The sequence below is a fragment of the Pipra filicauda genome, unplaced genomic scaffold, assembly GCF_003945595.2.
Source record: "Pipra filicauda isolate LSUMZ 115617 unplaced genomic scaffold, ASM394559v2 scaffold536_size338551_pilon, whole genome shotgun sequence".
NCBI lineage: Eukaryota > Metazoa > Chordata > Aves > Passeriformes > Pipridae > Pipra > Pipra filicauda.
The window spans coordinates 261,537-276,484 of NW_024104683.1; the positions used below are offsets into that span (position 1 = coordinate 261,537).

Below are 14,948 nucleotides of genomic sequence, written 5' to 3' on the forward strand. Positions count from 1 at the left end.
GTGTTTCTGGGTCTTTTGTGCCCCATTCCTGACATCAGCTCAATTTGTCAAACTCAATTTGAAAAACTTCTTAGTGGTTGGTTGGTATATTCTTTTCATAGTGAAAGAACCTTATCTTCTCCTGATATCACCTTAATTTCTTTGTTGAAATGAGTAAATGTAGAAGGACAATTATCTGACCCTTTGGATCCTTTCTATACTACCTGTGTAACCCAAGCTTTGAGAAAGCCCTTCTCTGAGGGATGAACTGAGAGCAAACACACTGGAAAGCTGTACAAATAACACACAAAATTCCCCCAGACATTGGGACATGGCTGGTTTATATAGGAACGCTACAGAGCTCAGCAGGTTGTTCAATTAGATGCATCAAATAAAAGGTGATAAATAGCCTGTAGAAATGAACAGGACTAGGCCTGGGAACCCCTTGGACCTGTTTATTTTTAGGAGAAGGCTGTAAGTGAACTCAGGAAGAAATGAGACCTGAGCTAACTCCACTTAGAAAGCTTTGTCAGCTTGGCTTTGCTTTATGGCTTTATGGCCATCTATGTTTGCAGAGCTGATGTTCCCTAATCTCCACCTCTGGGAATGACCAAATGGATACCAGCTGTGTGTATAGGTGTTACACTGCTATTACCTGTGCTAGTGGAATTTGTTTCTTTAAACAGTAGTGAAATTTTATTTTGTACTAAAATATCACTTTGATACTGATTTAGAGCTTAGTGCTCCCATCTTTAATTGGAGTAGCATTTTAGTTTGTAAATATGTTCTTGCCAGTGATACAGGAGAATCAGTACATGCCCTAGTGCACTGACAAGTTTTAACACTTGTTCAAAATGGGGGGGAACAGTCTTTCCCATTAGTTTAAGAGCTGGTGGAAAAGATTTGAGTTGGGATTTTATCAGAGCTAGTCTGCTGCTCTATTCAGCACTGTAATAACACAGGGCAAACAGCATAAACAGACAATTCCTTAGGCTGTGGTCCGTTGGGTTTCAGCTCCTTCAGGAAGAATGGGCAGTGCTGGGGTGCATGTCCTTCCCTATGATGCAGGCTGCTCTTTACCTGGAGGAACTGTTTCGGTCCTTGTGGCCTCACAGTCAGAGGCTTTGGAGGAAGTGCGGCATTTGAAAAAGAAAGCGATAGATTAAGGCACAGCTACGTTTCTGCAATCCTGAAGAAGCTGTGGCCTGGAATAGGAACATGCAGAGGAAAGGACTGGATTTGTGGAGTTGCAGGGTGCTCTGGCTGTCTCCTGGGACACGGTGTGGTGCTTCCCAGCATTGTGCATGTTTTCCTCACCACTTTCTTAGAAGTTTATCTGCCCAAGTACTTGGACGTCATTTCTCAGACATGGGGAAATGGGAGTGAATAAATGATTAACTCTTTCTTCCTGTTCATTAACTTAGAATTTGGGGTTTATACTTTGAAAAATATCCACTACCTCCACTAAAGCTCCAGGAGGCTCACTCATGCCATGTTTCGCAGAGCAGTAGTGTTCATTGAAATGGGGAACAGTCAAAGCGAGGTTTTGCAAAGCCTAGATTACTCAGCGTTTCTCTCTAGGACTGTCAGCGGGCACAGCAGAGGTTCATGTTTGAAGCTGAACAGGAGCCAGGAGCTGGGCTTCAGTGTTTAGTTCTGCCAAAGTGGGGAGTGCTTCACTTGTACTTTTATCTGTTGCTTCCATGCACGTGCTGTGCACAAGGGGCTGTGCTGACCTGCCGCAGGAACGTCCTGCTCTTGTTCTGCTCCTGCCTCATCCCAGAGTGTCTTCTGAGGGCTGTGTTCTTGTGTGGGGCTGGAAAGCTTTGAGCAGCAGCAGAGGCCACAGAGAGGGGCTGTTTGGGACCATTCTCAGCCTCAGGAGTATTCTGAGGACACGTGCTGCCTTGAGAGTGTTTGATAATTTGCCAGATTTTCTATCTGTCAGTGTGGTGGAACTCAGCTCTCGCCTTGGGGCACTGGTAAAGCAAGACTGTGCAGTGTTATAAATGGATTTTAGCATCTGTGATTTCTCGTTTCTCCCATAGTTACAAGTACAGTAAACTTGTTTCAAACATGAAAAACCTTGACAAGTGTGTTTGCAAAGAACTGGAAAAAAACAAAGGAAGCAACGGACTTTTTTTTTTTTTAACTTTGTTTTAATTGCCTTATGTACTAACATTTCCATGCACAGGGCTGAGGGTTTGCTCAGCTGCTGTATACAGAACTTGGTGACCTCTAGCAAGGTGTAAGTAACTGGGGAACTCCGTATGCCACAGTTCCATGGCCACAATAAGTTGACCTGAGAAGAAAAAATATCTTGAATCAAGATTTATTTATCTATTTTCACCCCGTGAAAAATGAAAGGGTGTCAGCTGTCACCTCGAGGGTTGTTAGTTCAACTCATAATCCCACTTAAGCCTTCCTAAAAGCCTGCTGTACAGAATATTTGCATCTGTATATTAACAGTAACAAGGTGAATGTCCTTCTTTTGGGGACCAGCTGTAAAATTTAAGTTTTAATATATTCATAAAATTAATCTCTAGATTCACAAATATAGAACTCTAGATAAAAGTCAGAAAGGTGGGTTGTTAAGCTCCCTTTATTTAGGCTATGTGCTTAACTAGATTGCCCCAATCAAAGTTCTGCAGCTTTTTGGTTTTTAGGAGCTCATACCGAAAGGGATTTCATCAGCCTCTCAAAATAATCCATGACAATGCCAAACTATGGTTTTTCTCCTAATATCTAAGCAATATTTCTTCTGTTGTGAAATACATTAATTAAATCTTGACCTAAACCCAGTGGATATTTGGAATAGTTGATGGTGACCCTTCACAGACAGCTTAGGCCTATGTTTCTGTCCTCCTCTCCAGGTTTTTCTTTATTGAGGAACACACTTCCTTCAGCTGCTCTGAAGTTTTCTTAATCTTTTGCTATTTTTCCAAACTGCGGTCTGTGTGTATTTTTTCCTGAAGTATACTCTCCAAACTTGAAAATGCCCCTACTTCTGGTTACAGTCTTACCCCAATTATTCCAATTAGAATAAATACTTCTTGGATCTTCTATATACTAATTCTGATAATGCACCTGGGAATGAGGTTTGCTTTATCTTGGTTTGTAATTGTAAATTATTGGACATTATTCACTGCTGTATTCTACTCCAGACAATTATTCCCTGGTGCCTACTCAAACATTTGATTTTCTGTCCAAAGTGTAGCAACTTGTCCTTGTCATTACTGAAATTCACATTGTTGAATGCAAACCATGTGTCCAATTCAAGACCATTTTTCAGTCTTGTCTCCCAGGGTTTTTGCATTCCTTTCCCATTCCTTCTGACCTGTAAAAAGGATATACTTACCTCTGTCCATCCTCCCCATGCACTATATTGACTATTTCTGCTCCTAGTCTTGTCCAGAGCAGAGAAAATATGGCTTTATTCCAGAGAAATTCAATTTTTGTAGTATTTTTGGGGTTAATTTCAACATCAAGATATTTTGTGTAGACTGCACCTTGAGTGAGGTCTCCACTGTAAACAGAATGAAGACAGCAACATGAAGTTTGACGGGGCAGAGATTGCTGAACCAAATCACATTCTCCACAAACTTTCAGTTTTTCCCTTTGTTACAACAGAAATTCGCATTTGTGTTGTTCTTTAGCAGAACACAGCACCAGGGCTCTGGGGCGTTATGCTCTGAACCAGGAGAGGATGAAAACTAGTACTAGATACTTTACTGGGCCTGTGGCAGGAGACCAGAGGGAGAGGAGAAGAGTGAACCAGGGGCTGTCCCCCAGGCTGTGTGCCAGGTTTGCAGGTGTCACTGCAGGGAGAGCTGCAGGTGAGCTGGAGCACAGAAACACAGAGCTCATGGAAACAGAAGTGACTTCCATTTCCTTTTCTCAACCATCCATCTGCCCTCATGGGTCTTACTTACGTAATAACTTCTTTCATATCTCACGTTAAGCAGAATGTTTGCAATGCAGGATAAATGTTCACACTGTTTAAATATGTGGAAAGTATGCAGACCAATGTTAGGAGCATTAAATGCTATAGAGAAATAATAATTTAACTTACTTGGCAATTTCATATTCTTTTGTGTGCCCCTCTGTGTCATAGAAAACTAGGTTTATGTCTCCTCTCGTTTTCTTTACACCAGACAATTTTATAAATACTTTTTGTCTCCAAGCTGCATAAATAAAAGCAAAAATAAATCTAGATTATCATTGCTATGAGAGACCTAAAAATGCTAGTATACCAGGAAGTTATTTTTTTCTAACTGGAATTCATTCCTGTTAAGAAATGGAAGACTTTGCGAGCTTGAATTTTGATAACTAATGTAGCATTTTTTGTCAGAGATATTAGCAGTTGTTCATAGAAGCAACACAGGTACACGGCTGTAAGTCACATCAAGGCAATGACTTTTCAAACAAGTGGACAACTGTAACAAACCTTCTCCACTCACCAGCAAAAGGTTCATCTGCTGCTGTATTCAAAAAATACTTTTGGTTTTCCCTCTTCAATTTATCAGGGAATCTGTCAGCATAGTGCCCCATCATTGGACATCCCTCGGGCGGACATGGGAAACAGTCTCCCTAGGGAAAAGAAGAGCATCAGTTAATGAGTCTTTTTTCATCCTAGCTCTGTTGAAATTAAGGCTCAAGATGCTGTTCTGATCTTGCAAAGCTGTGGCAGTGCTGTATATTGTCACAACTTACCACCAAAACCTGATAAACTTGTTTTAGATAATGGCTCCTGCACCCAGGAGGGTGTAGAATGAGCAGGTTTGATATCTGTGTATGATAATGGTCTGAAACTCATTAGTTCAAATATTTTTCAGTTAGGTTCTAGTTCAAAATATAAGCCAATTTTACCCTCCTAGTGGAAGAGGACTTGCCCACATTCACATTGCAGTATCATATGGGAGAAAATAAATGGAGCATCATTCATAAGTGCATTAATTTAGGTGCTCTAATCTGTGTCCAGTGTAAATTAGAGGACAGTCGAGGATTCTGGAGGCTCCAAATGTCTCTTCTTCCAGCCAGGAATTAGTAGGATAGATATATCTAACCTATGTGCCCTTTGCATAAAAGTTTGGGGCGATAATTCCATGAGGTTTAATTTTTTCCCACTTTTTTGGTGATATCATCTATGCTTCAGGATTCATTTTCCAGAGTGGAATAGTTGATGGGAACTACTGTGTGCTGTGCTTCCTCCTACCCAACCACACCATGGGACCACAGCCACCAGCATCTAAGTGCTACCTGCCCCTGAATCCTGGATGATTTTCTTTACTCCTCACACAGTCCTGGGCTGATGTACTTACTTCCTGAAAGGATCTGTACGTTTCACAGGGATATCCAAGGTATCCAGTGGGATAGAGGATGCTTTCAAAATAATATTCGTGGCTGCGTGAGTGATGGCACCCCCCAAGCACTGTAGCATCTGTTGGAAAAAAGTTTATGATCATCAGTGAGACAACCTCTTGTTATCCTATATGAGAGTTGCACTTGTCTCACCATGGAAACAGCTGAGGCACAGAATGGAACAACAGCATGGTCTGGTATTAATCCTTTTGTCTGAATTTGCATGTTTCTACTTGTAGAAGAATTACTGTTTTGTCTGTGTTTTATCTGGAGAACTGTGTGTCATTACCTCAAGATTTCAAGGGAGATGTGTTGGTCTGCCGTGATGTAACAATCCCTTTTAAGAAGACACTCACACATATACATATATATATATATATATATTTGAGATGTCACAGCTAGATGATTACATTTTTAAAGGCTTAATAGAGCATGGAGAATCCAGCAGCCTTCTGCCAACCTGTCCAAAGCCTCTGAAAACAGAGAAGTCTCAGGGAGAGAGCTGAGGCATGTACAGTCCCTGGAAACGCTGAGTGCTCTTGCCTAATTCATGCCTCATAAGTGCTGGATGCTCTTTACAGCATCTGCAAGATGCTGCAAGAAACCAGAGGTGGTGGTGTCATGCTGCTGATTTGGTCACGAGACTGGCCTCTCTCAGCCTGGAAAACCTCCTGCCGGGGTTGTTGGACCTGCCCACTCCTTGTCTCCTGCTTTTTGGGTCCTACATCTAATTTCAAATTACAGAAGCAAACCTCAGGCATGAATGATACCTCCTTTCCCTACAGCATTCTCTGTGGAGCACTGTTCTGTTCCAGCCTTTATTTCTCATTTCCTTTTTAACTTAGAAGTAAATAGGCAAAAAGAAATTTTGTTTTGCTGTTTTCTCCCAAACAGGCAGTTATTTTCACAGTTCATGTTTCAGAATTGAGCAAAAATAAAGTACTATGCATGTTGGAAATGTATGTTTACCTGCAATGATAGCTTCAAAATCGCTTTGCTTCATCTCTAGAATTAAATCATTGCATCCAGGCATCACAGTTCCTCCATTTGGGTAAAAGTCCAGGTGCCCAGTGGTGTTATACATTCCAAGCCCTGAGATGTGCATGTGATGATGTCAGTGTCTCACTGACATGCCCATCCCTGCAGGTACTTACTTGCACATGAACACTTACCTGCAGCAGGAAAGTGAGCAGCATTACTGTGAATAACATCAACAAAGTTTGCATCTGAAGGATCCAGCCTCACCTCAGGAGGAGTGCCTTCAAAATAGGGCCCAGCTGGGTCTAAACCTAAAAACCCACATTTATTAGTTGAGGGAGGGAGAGAAGCATTGCACATGTTAATATGTCTTTTGCCCACTTATGACATCGGGTGTTCAGTATTGTACAGGGCATGTTCAGTAATTATGTGAATTATAAGCTAAACTGTAAAAAATATGCAGCAGTATGCTTCTGTGAGCCTTTTTGAAAACCTATTCCAACAGGAGTAAAATTTTTTTTTTAGTTCATTATATAATGGCATATTATCACTACGAAGGAGGCATTTCATTACCTGTGAGCTTATTACTGTCCTGTAAAGCTTTACAAACAAGTATAACTAAGGATCCTTGCTGCTTTGTCTTTGTGTGGGGCTTGATGTAACACAGTGAATGATGGTAATATTACAAACTTGTTAGCTATGTTTGTCCTTCCACTAAAGTCTTCCTCTAAAGAGTTCTTAACCTAAATAGAGAGAGAAGATGTAATAATTTTCCTTGTTTCTAAGAGGCATAAAGTTTGAATACTGTTATGACAGGTAGCTCCAGCACTACCAGTAATTTAATTCCAGTCTCCAGACCAGTGTGTTGCAAGTTTCTTTCCCTTAGACATGTGCTGTTGGCTCTGCATCTTGGTGAACAGCCTACCTGTTATCCGTCTGATGCCTCGGATCCTTCTTCCCGCTTCTCCTGCAGTATGTGCTCCCAGACTGTGGCCAATTAAATGGATTTCGTAAGGGGAGTATCCGAACATTTTCTGATCATTAAAGTGGTGGTGGTGGGAGATAAGAACACAGGCTTTGAATAACAAGCAAAGAGCATGTCTGACATTATGGGCCTCTGGCAACATCTAGAACGACTTTCTGCATAGCAAACAGGGTGTGAGCCCCTTGAGTTAATTATTGTTTAAATTACACTAAGAATTGATAGAAACATGATCCAATCTGGAACTTTAAATGCATAGTGATGCAGGATTCACTGCTGTAGTATTGGCATATGCTTCCCGTATTCCACTACCCTTGCTGACAAAATATGAACCTTATTTGGATCAATGCCTAATGTCATCTTCCATAACAGTGATCTTATTTTTTTCTTTATGTACTCTATTATGAAGCTATTTTTTATCACATATCTATTTTCCACATATCTACTTAGATCATATCACTGAATAATAGTTTCACTGACAAGCTCAGGTGGGGTGACATTCTTCTTTTTGCCAAGTGTCACCTGTACAAGACCTGCACTGTTGAGATATTACACGTGTTTTGAAGGTCAAAAAGGAGATTAATCAGTCTGTAGGCTGTACAAAGGGGACGGATTTCATTCAGGGATTTGATGTGTTTCGTAACTACCAAACCCAATAAGTTTGCTAATTGCTTGAGGCTTTTAATTAAGTTTTGTTTTGTACTGTGTGTACCAAAATAAAAGTAGATCAGTAGTATTGGCCCGTCTACCTTTATTGTTAGATGGCAGACTCCTCTGAATACATTTTACTGCAGTGCTTCCATTTCCAATGCAGTTTAACCTTTCCTGCAGTCAAACTCTAAAAGTTTGTAAATCAGAGAAAACAAAAGAAAGTCTAAGCATCACCTATGCATTTTTGTAAGGGAAGAAAGGGAGGCCTAGACTGCAAATGATGCAGCAATAGAGATAGTAAATGAGAAACTGAATCCATCTTCAAATGACCTAGGATTTACACATAAAGATCCAGGAGCAAATGTGTGAGGCTAGGTATGAGTTTCCTAGGTAGGAACAGTTGATTGTACCCCAGCAGAATCTAGAAAAGTGGTCTTTGATTGTCAGGTGCTGCAATTTTGGCACTTTGCTTTGTGGGCTCTGAATTACCTCTTGCAGCACTTTAAAATGAGCACCTCCTGACCAGGATCAATCCATGGTCATGCAGGATTCTGATTTTCAGCTGCTCCAAGTACTCATGAGTCTTTCTGAAGTCAGTGGGAAATGCTGATACACAAATTTTGCTAGTGAGCAGTTCTGTGCTCTGTTTATAAATGTGAACACCTGCCTTCAGGAACATGAAGTTCAAAACTAGAAGGCAACTGGACAGTTTATTGTGTCTGAAGACTGCAAATATGGCACTATCAAGTGATGCAGCTCCTGCTCATTTTGGTGATGTAAGCTGAGATCTTAATGTACTTCTAGCACATGTGTATAATGCTTGCAAAACTCTTATAAGCACTGAACCTGCCTCCTTTCCACGGAATGCCTTCTTGCCTGTATCATCGTATGGAAATGTTGCCACCTACTGGTCTTTAATTAGTTGGCACATCTTCTCAGCCACATTAGCTTAATTTGCGTCTTTTGTGGCTGTGAGAAGTCTTTACAGGGCTGATAATTAGTGTAATTAGCTGGATCTCTGCTGCATGCGCTGTGCAGCTCTGCCTGACCGTACTGGACAAGGTTCAAACCCAAAGCAGCAGTGTCATAACCCCCCTGTATCCACTGAGGAATTGCAGGAGGTGAAGCGGGGTCTTTTACCTGTAAAGTTGTTACGAAATAAGCAACCTCAGCCCCAATCACACGGATGTTGTTCACTGCACTGACGTAGGTGCCTTTTGCACCTTCTTTCCAATCCACAGCAATGCAGTTGATGTTTGCCACTTCCAGTAACAGCTGATGTGGGAACACACAAAGCAAAGTATTTAAGAAAACAAGTAATAATCAGAGATTCAACTTAAATCAGAAAAAGCATTAAAAGGTAACATAATAGGGAAATATCTCATTCTCTACAAAATGGGACTATCACTGTAGCCCACACCACACTGAAACACACATCTTCTTACTAGACAGAATATATTATTCCAAAAAGTATCGATTATGAAAACTGTAATAAGAATATTTTACTTTATACAATGTTTTTATGCATATTTGAAACAATTTGGAAAAGCCATACAACTGCACAGTTTTTTCTATGTGCAGTATCTGACTTTCTTTGAGGGATGTTAGTAGCTTAACTGAATTGTATAGGAAGAAGACTTATTTATTAAATGCCTTTAAAACCGAGAAAGTCATGTCAGACTGAAAAGCCATGGAGTAGAGCAGAAAGGTTCTATTTCAGCAAAGAAAGCTAATGCATTGGTCACTTCAGTACTGGGCATGGCCTTTCAGACATCAGTGATTTTTCCAGTCTGCAGTTATAGTTTTCTGTAACTAAAGCTCACTTAAGGCTGAGATAGAACAAGGAGTGGAAACAAAAATTAATTCATGTAAAACAGCTAAGGGTGAATGACAAGGAAAACAAAAGCTTGAAACCCTAGTGCATCCTGGACTCTCTCCTTTCCTGTGGGACCATAAGTTTGTAGTGTGGAGAGGCAGAAAGAAATGCCGCTTCTTTTCAACATTTTTTCACTGTAATCAAACAAAAAGCAAAAAGTTTGATGGTGGTGCTTTTGTTGTGGTTGGTTGGTTGGTTGGATTTTTGTTTGTTTTAAAAACTGAATAGTGGTGAACCAGAATAGTATTTATAAACTGAAACTTGAGCTTTACAACTCCTGAAGGCCTTTTGACTGAAGGACAGTTCAGTTTCTGTTAATGGGAGCGGCAGTGTCTAATCCAATATTCTGACGTGGCTGTAGAGGCTGGAGACACCTGTGTTCAGTTTATTGCTTTGATCTGATCTGTAGGGTTTGGGAATGGAAACTCTCTAGAGAAACAGCATCTCAGAGATGACCGAGAAGCCTTGACTTTGCTTTATCTTCCTGAGTGGGAACATTTTGGGTTTTGTGAAATTTAACTCTTGGTTCGTATCTTCTACTACCCAATGAACTGCAAAATGGAAGGTGAATGTTAGTGCCTAAAGGATAGTGACAAAGCTACTACTGCTGATGGAAATCAGAGGATACTCTCTCATACCAAGCACATTTCTACCACCCAGCCTGTTTTTCCAGTGCTGCCAAATCCATGAATGATGAAGGAGGTTTTCCTGCGTGAAGAAAAATGTGAGTTCTGGATGGTTGAGCAGTTTATCGCCGAGATCACCTGTATGTTTAAAAAAAAATAAAATTATCTATTCATATTTTCAAACATTTAAAAAAGTCAGTCTGCAGGACTAAATGAACTCCTTTGAATGGACAAAGGTCTGTGATTTTTGGAACTCAGGGACCCCTTTATCCCTCTTTTCTTAATTCCACTATGGTTTCCAAAGGGTTGTTGCCATGTGGTTTCTGCTGCTCCTATCTGCTTAACACAGGAAGATCCCCCTTTAGTGGAATATGAAGCAACCTAAAAGGGCCACAGTGTCAGTGGTGTCTGTTGGCCTGACTTGGGTGAGTTTCCTCCAGGGTGCAGCCCACCAACTCCACAATTCCTGCTTCAGCTTGTCCTTTTACCGACCTGACCTTTGGCTTCAATGTACTGCTTGCATCCAAGCAGCAGCCTGTTTTGCCATTAGCTACTCCAGAAAGGCTGGAAGAATTTCATGCAAGAATTGCATGCAGTAGGGCTGAAACTAGTCTTCACACATTGCTGCAAGCTACTTAGTTATATATTTTTCTTTGAGAATGATATCTGACTATCTGTATTGTTTTCAAACAAATACAGAGGCTGGGATGTGAGCTCAGAGAGTTTGGGTGTGGATGGGCTGTGCCCTAGATCATAGATACACTTAAGTTTAAATGTACTGGGAAGTAGTGCAAGAAGTATTTTGGTTTATGTTATCAGCAACAGAACTGCTGAGTAATTTGCTGAGTGTATCTCGTGTGCTGACACGTCCTTGCTCTGCAGATTGTAGAACTTTGTTACAGGTTCTCATCCGTGGAGCATTAGATTCTCAGTGTGGCAACCAGGGTTGCTGTAAGCAATGATGTCGGCAAGGGCAGTGGTGGCATTATAGTTCGTAACGGAATGTAGTTCAGAGGAATGCCAAGCGTCCCTGTACTGCTCAGGGGACACGAGGTTTGGGGGTCTGAAAGGAATTTAGCAGCTTCATAAGCATTTACTGAAGCCACATGATCCCAGCTCCTGATCTTCCAGGTTCCTCCACATTGCTCTGCTCAGTATTTCAGGGCATAAGCAACTTGAGTAATTCTACTTTTAGAGTGCAGAGAGACAGGTGAGAATGTAAAATCACTCCAATTTCAAGGTGGAATGTGGGTTTGGAAATTGCATAAAATCAGTCACCTTCAGACTTTTATTTTTAAAACTCACAGTATCTTCTAACTCACTCCCCTTTAAGTCAGCAATATTTGCTCTCCCATCTGATACTCAGAAGGCTATTTATTTGAAGGAGGTTGTATTGTTGCTCAGAGACCTAAATATATGCAGAAGGTAGTCTGCTATAACCTATAACCTTGTGCAGGAAAATACCAGGAAACTTTTTGTGTCCTACAGATCATTCATAATAAATGTCCTACACTCATTCTTTTTTTTTTTTTTTTTTTTTTTTTTTTTTTTGTGCTTCACACCAAAGTACATTCATTACTGCACCTTCAAACTACCTTCTTATTTTGACTTGTTTGCCTATGGTGACTGACATAGACTTGGTAACAAGTTAACATTTCTAGGTTTAGTCAGTTTTTTATGTTAAAAGTAAATGTCACCTGTGAGTTATTTCCTGTTTCTCTGGTGTAGAGAGTGAAGCTGATGTTCATATGTTCTGGAGAATCAGGCAAACCTGTCAGAAGTCTCCCTGGTACCCCAGACCAAGGTGGGTCATCTGTAAAACACCCAAGCCTGGGGTAGCAAACTTCTTTACCTAGGGAAGAAGAAATAACTTGTTTGTGTGTCCGATTCCCTTATGCTTGGTGATGTATTTGGGACTACAATAGTCTGAAGGAGCAGAAAACTAAGTATTTAATTTTATGTTGAATTTTGAAACTCATTTCTTGAAGTTCATTCTTGTTTCCTTCATGCATTTTGCCCAAAACAGGTAACATTAGGGGAGCAAAATACTTAGAGAATAAACCAAGTAAAGACCTACACAGAGTTTTGACACCATTTCCTAGGCTTGTAAAGTATTGGTTCAGTTTCTTTTTAAAAACAGACTTTTAAGAAATGCTCATTAGAATTGCTTCTGCATGGTTTCTACTCCAAAGCATTGTGTGTCTGCTCATAGGAATGAAGCATATCTACCCAGTAACCTCGTACTGTGAATGATATGAACATTTCCTTTAAGATAGTAGGGTTTTTTTCTAGATCAAATGGGTCTCATGCTCACTTATCCTTAACTTTTATGTTTTAGTACAGTTGTGCTAAACACCCTGTTGCTGATCAGTTCTTTGTACATGACAGTAATGTAAAGAGCTCGTGCATTGGCTTGATAGGACATGTGACACTGAATTTCTCTGTGGATTTTCAGCACAGAGTTATGTCTCTTGTGTTCTTAATAATAACTTGTAAACAAAGCAGAGCCTTTTAGCATTAGTTCTATGCACAGTAATAGATGTTGTCATACAATGACCCACAAATCATACTACAATTTCAGTGTAAAGGAAAATAAGTCATCATATCCTATATATCATTTCATATGAATTCACTTTCTAGTGGTAGTTTTTAAAGGTATAATGTCTCACCTGCTACTGTGCCAAGGAGATAAAATGCAATAATCCACATTCCAACCACCTAAAGCAAATTGAATACACAGGTTAAGCATTTTGCTTTGAGTGATTTGTCCTTTTAAAAGGAGTGTAATACAAAGAGAAATGCTAAGACCTGCACCTGAAGAGGAATAACCTCACACGCTGCTCTGTACACAGTGGGAACCCATCAGACAGATAGAAGCTTTGCAGAAAGAGGCCTGAGACTCCTGGTGGGCACCAGCTGACCACAAGCCAGCAACATGCCCAGCACCCTTTACTGTCCTGGGCTGCTTTAGGAGGAGTGTTGCCAGCAGGATGTGGGAAGCGATCCTTCCCCACCACTCAATTTTGCCATTCATTGTATTTCTTGCACAGACAATACTTCATGCAGATTGCTGAGGGAATTAACCAGGATCCAAGGTCCTGATTTCTTTCCAGCTGTGAAGAGATAGGTGAGAGGTGTGGTACAACACAGACAGGGATACCTGTAACTTGTTCAAGTCTGCACACTTGCCAGCTTAGGCTCCTCACTATAAGAAAGACCTTGAGGTGCTGGAGAGATTCCAGAGAAGAGAACAAAGCTGGTGAAGGGGCTGGAGCACAAGTCCCGTGAGGAGCGGCTGAGGGAGCTGGGGTTGTTTAGCCTGAAGAAAAGGAGGCTCAGGGGGCACCTTATAACTCCATACAACTACCTGAAAGGAGGTTGTAGCCAGGTGGGGGTCAGGCTCTTCTCCCATGCAACCAGAGACAGGACAAGGTGAAATGGCCTCAGATTGTACCGGGGAGGTTTAGATGGGATATTGGGGGAAATTTCTTTACAGAAAGGGCTGTCAATGGGAACAGGCTGCCCAGAGAAGTGGTGGAGTCACCATCCCTGCAGGGCTTTAAAGGATGTGCAGATGTGGCGCTTAGGGACATGGTTTAGTGGTGGACTTGGCAGTGTTAGGTTAAGGGTTGAACTTAACGATCTTAAAGGTTTTTTCCATCCGAAACAATTATATGATTCTATCTTCAAGCTCTTTGGGCTGCTTTTAGCCACGGCTCTTTTTATTTGTACACTTTCATATCCCTGACTTTATACAGATTCCTTTCCTCTACACTCGTTTATTTGTCTTTTCCAGGGCAGGAGTTCCATTTATTTCACCTTTCTCCCTTCCCATTTTCCTCATTCACAGTTCTCAAATTCCTCTTCTTCTAGGTGTTTCCTATGGCATCTTCCTCCCATTTTCAACATACCACTTTTATGTTAAACCAAAAATTTGAGCTGTCACTCCTGGCCACTGGGATAGCTCATTAGAAATATTAAGAAAAAATGGTAAATGTAGTAGTTATAATCTTGCTGTGTGGGCAACACTCTCCAAGGGGTATTTCTACAGACAGGAGAAAGCTAGAAAAACAGTGCTCCAAAGCTCCTTGACACTACAAAATGCTCTTGGAAACAAAGAAGAAACAATTCAGAATTTTACGGAATTTGCCCTTGAAACTTCTGTGACAAATGTCAAACAGGAGGTATATGTGATCCACCTATGTACTTGTTTTTGGTGGAAGTTGGATTACTTGTCTGTAAGACATGGTTTCCTAACAAAGCGAAATGGGATAGGTCAGAGAGTGTGTATCAGCACTCCCTAAAAAACTCTGAAGTCTCTATTTGGTAACAGCTTGTTTATGTATTAGGGCAGAGAAAAGAGGTTAAATATCTAAGCAGTGAGCAGGAGGTGCAGAGTGCCGAGCTGAGAGGAATTATGAAATTTCCTTGGAAATACAATTCTGATCCCAATTCTAATTTATCCTTCGGTGTAGTTAACAGAAAAGAAAACAAT

The 14,948-nt window shown here is 40.8% G+C and overlaps 1 protein-coding gene across 1 annotated transcript; it reads right to left on the minus strand.

Annotated features, from left to right (window-relative positions):
* Positions 1 to 2,217: 2,217 nt before the first annotated feature.
* LOC113990563 (pancreatic lipase-related protein 2-like) lies at positions 2,218 to 14,700 on the minus strand. The gene is made up of 13 exons (XM_027726106.2): positions 14,686 to 14,700; positions 13,123 to 13,171; positions 12,151 to 12,305; positions 10,466 to 10,591; positions 9,092 to 9,226; positions 7,244 to 7,352; positions 6,513 to 6,629; positions 6,310 to 6,432; positions 5,301 to 5,419; positions 4,440 to 4,569; positions 4,052 to 4,163; positions 3,338 to 3,505; positions 2,218 to 2,281 (listed from the first exon to the last, which is right to left on the minus strand). Exons 1-13 carry the CDS (start codon positions 14,698 to 14,700, stop codon positions 2,218 to 2,220), a joined length of 1,422 nt encoding a protein of 473 aa, XP_027581907.1.
* Positions 14,701 to 14,948: the final 248 nt, after the last annotated feature.

Bases quoted from the DNA above. Each gene is read 5' to 3' on its own strand.
- LOC113990563 (XM_027726106.2), bottom strand. The intron at 12,306-13,122 runs GTGAGACATTAT...CTTCTTCCCTAG, and splicing joins TCTCCTTGGCACAGTAGCAG to GTAAAGAAGTTTGCTACCCC. The intron at 3,506-4,051 runs GTAAGTTAAATT...TTCTGTTTACAG, and splicing joins AAAGAATATGAAATTGCCAA to TGGAGACCTCACTCAAGGTG.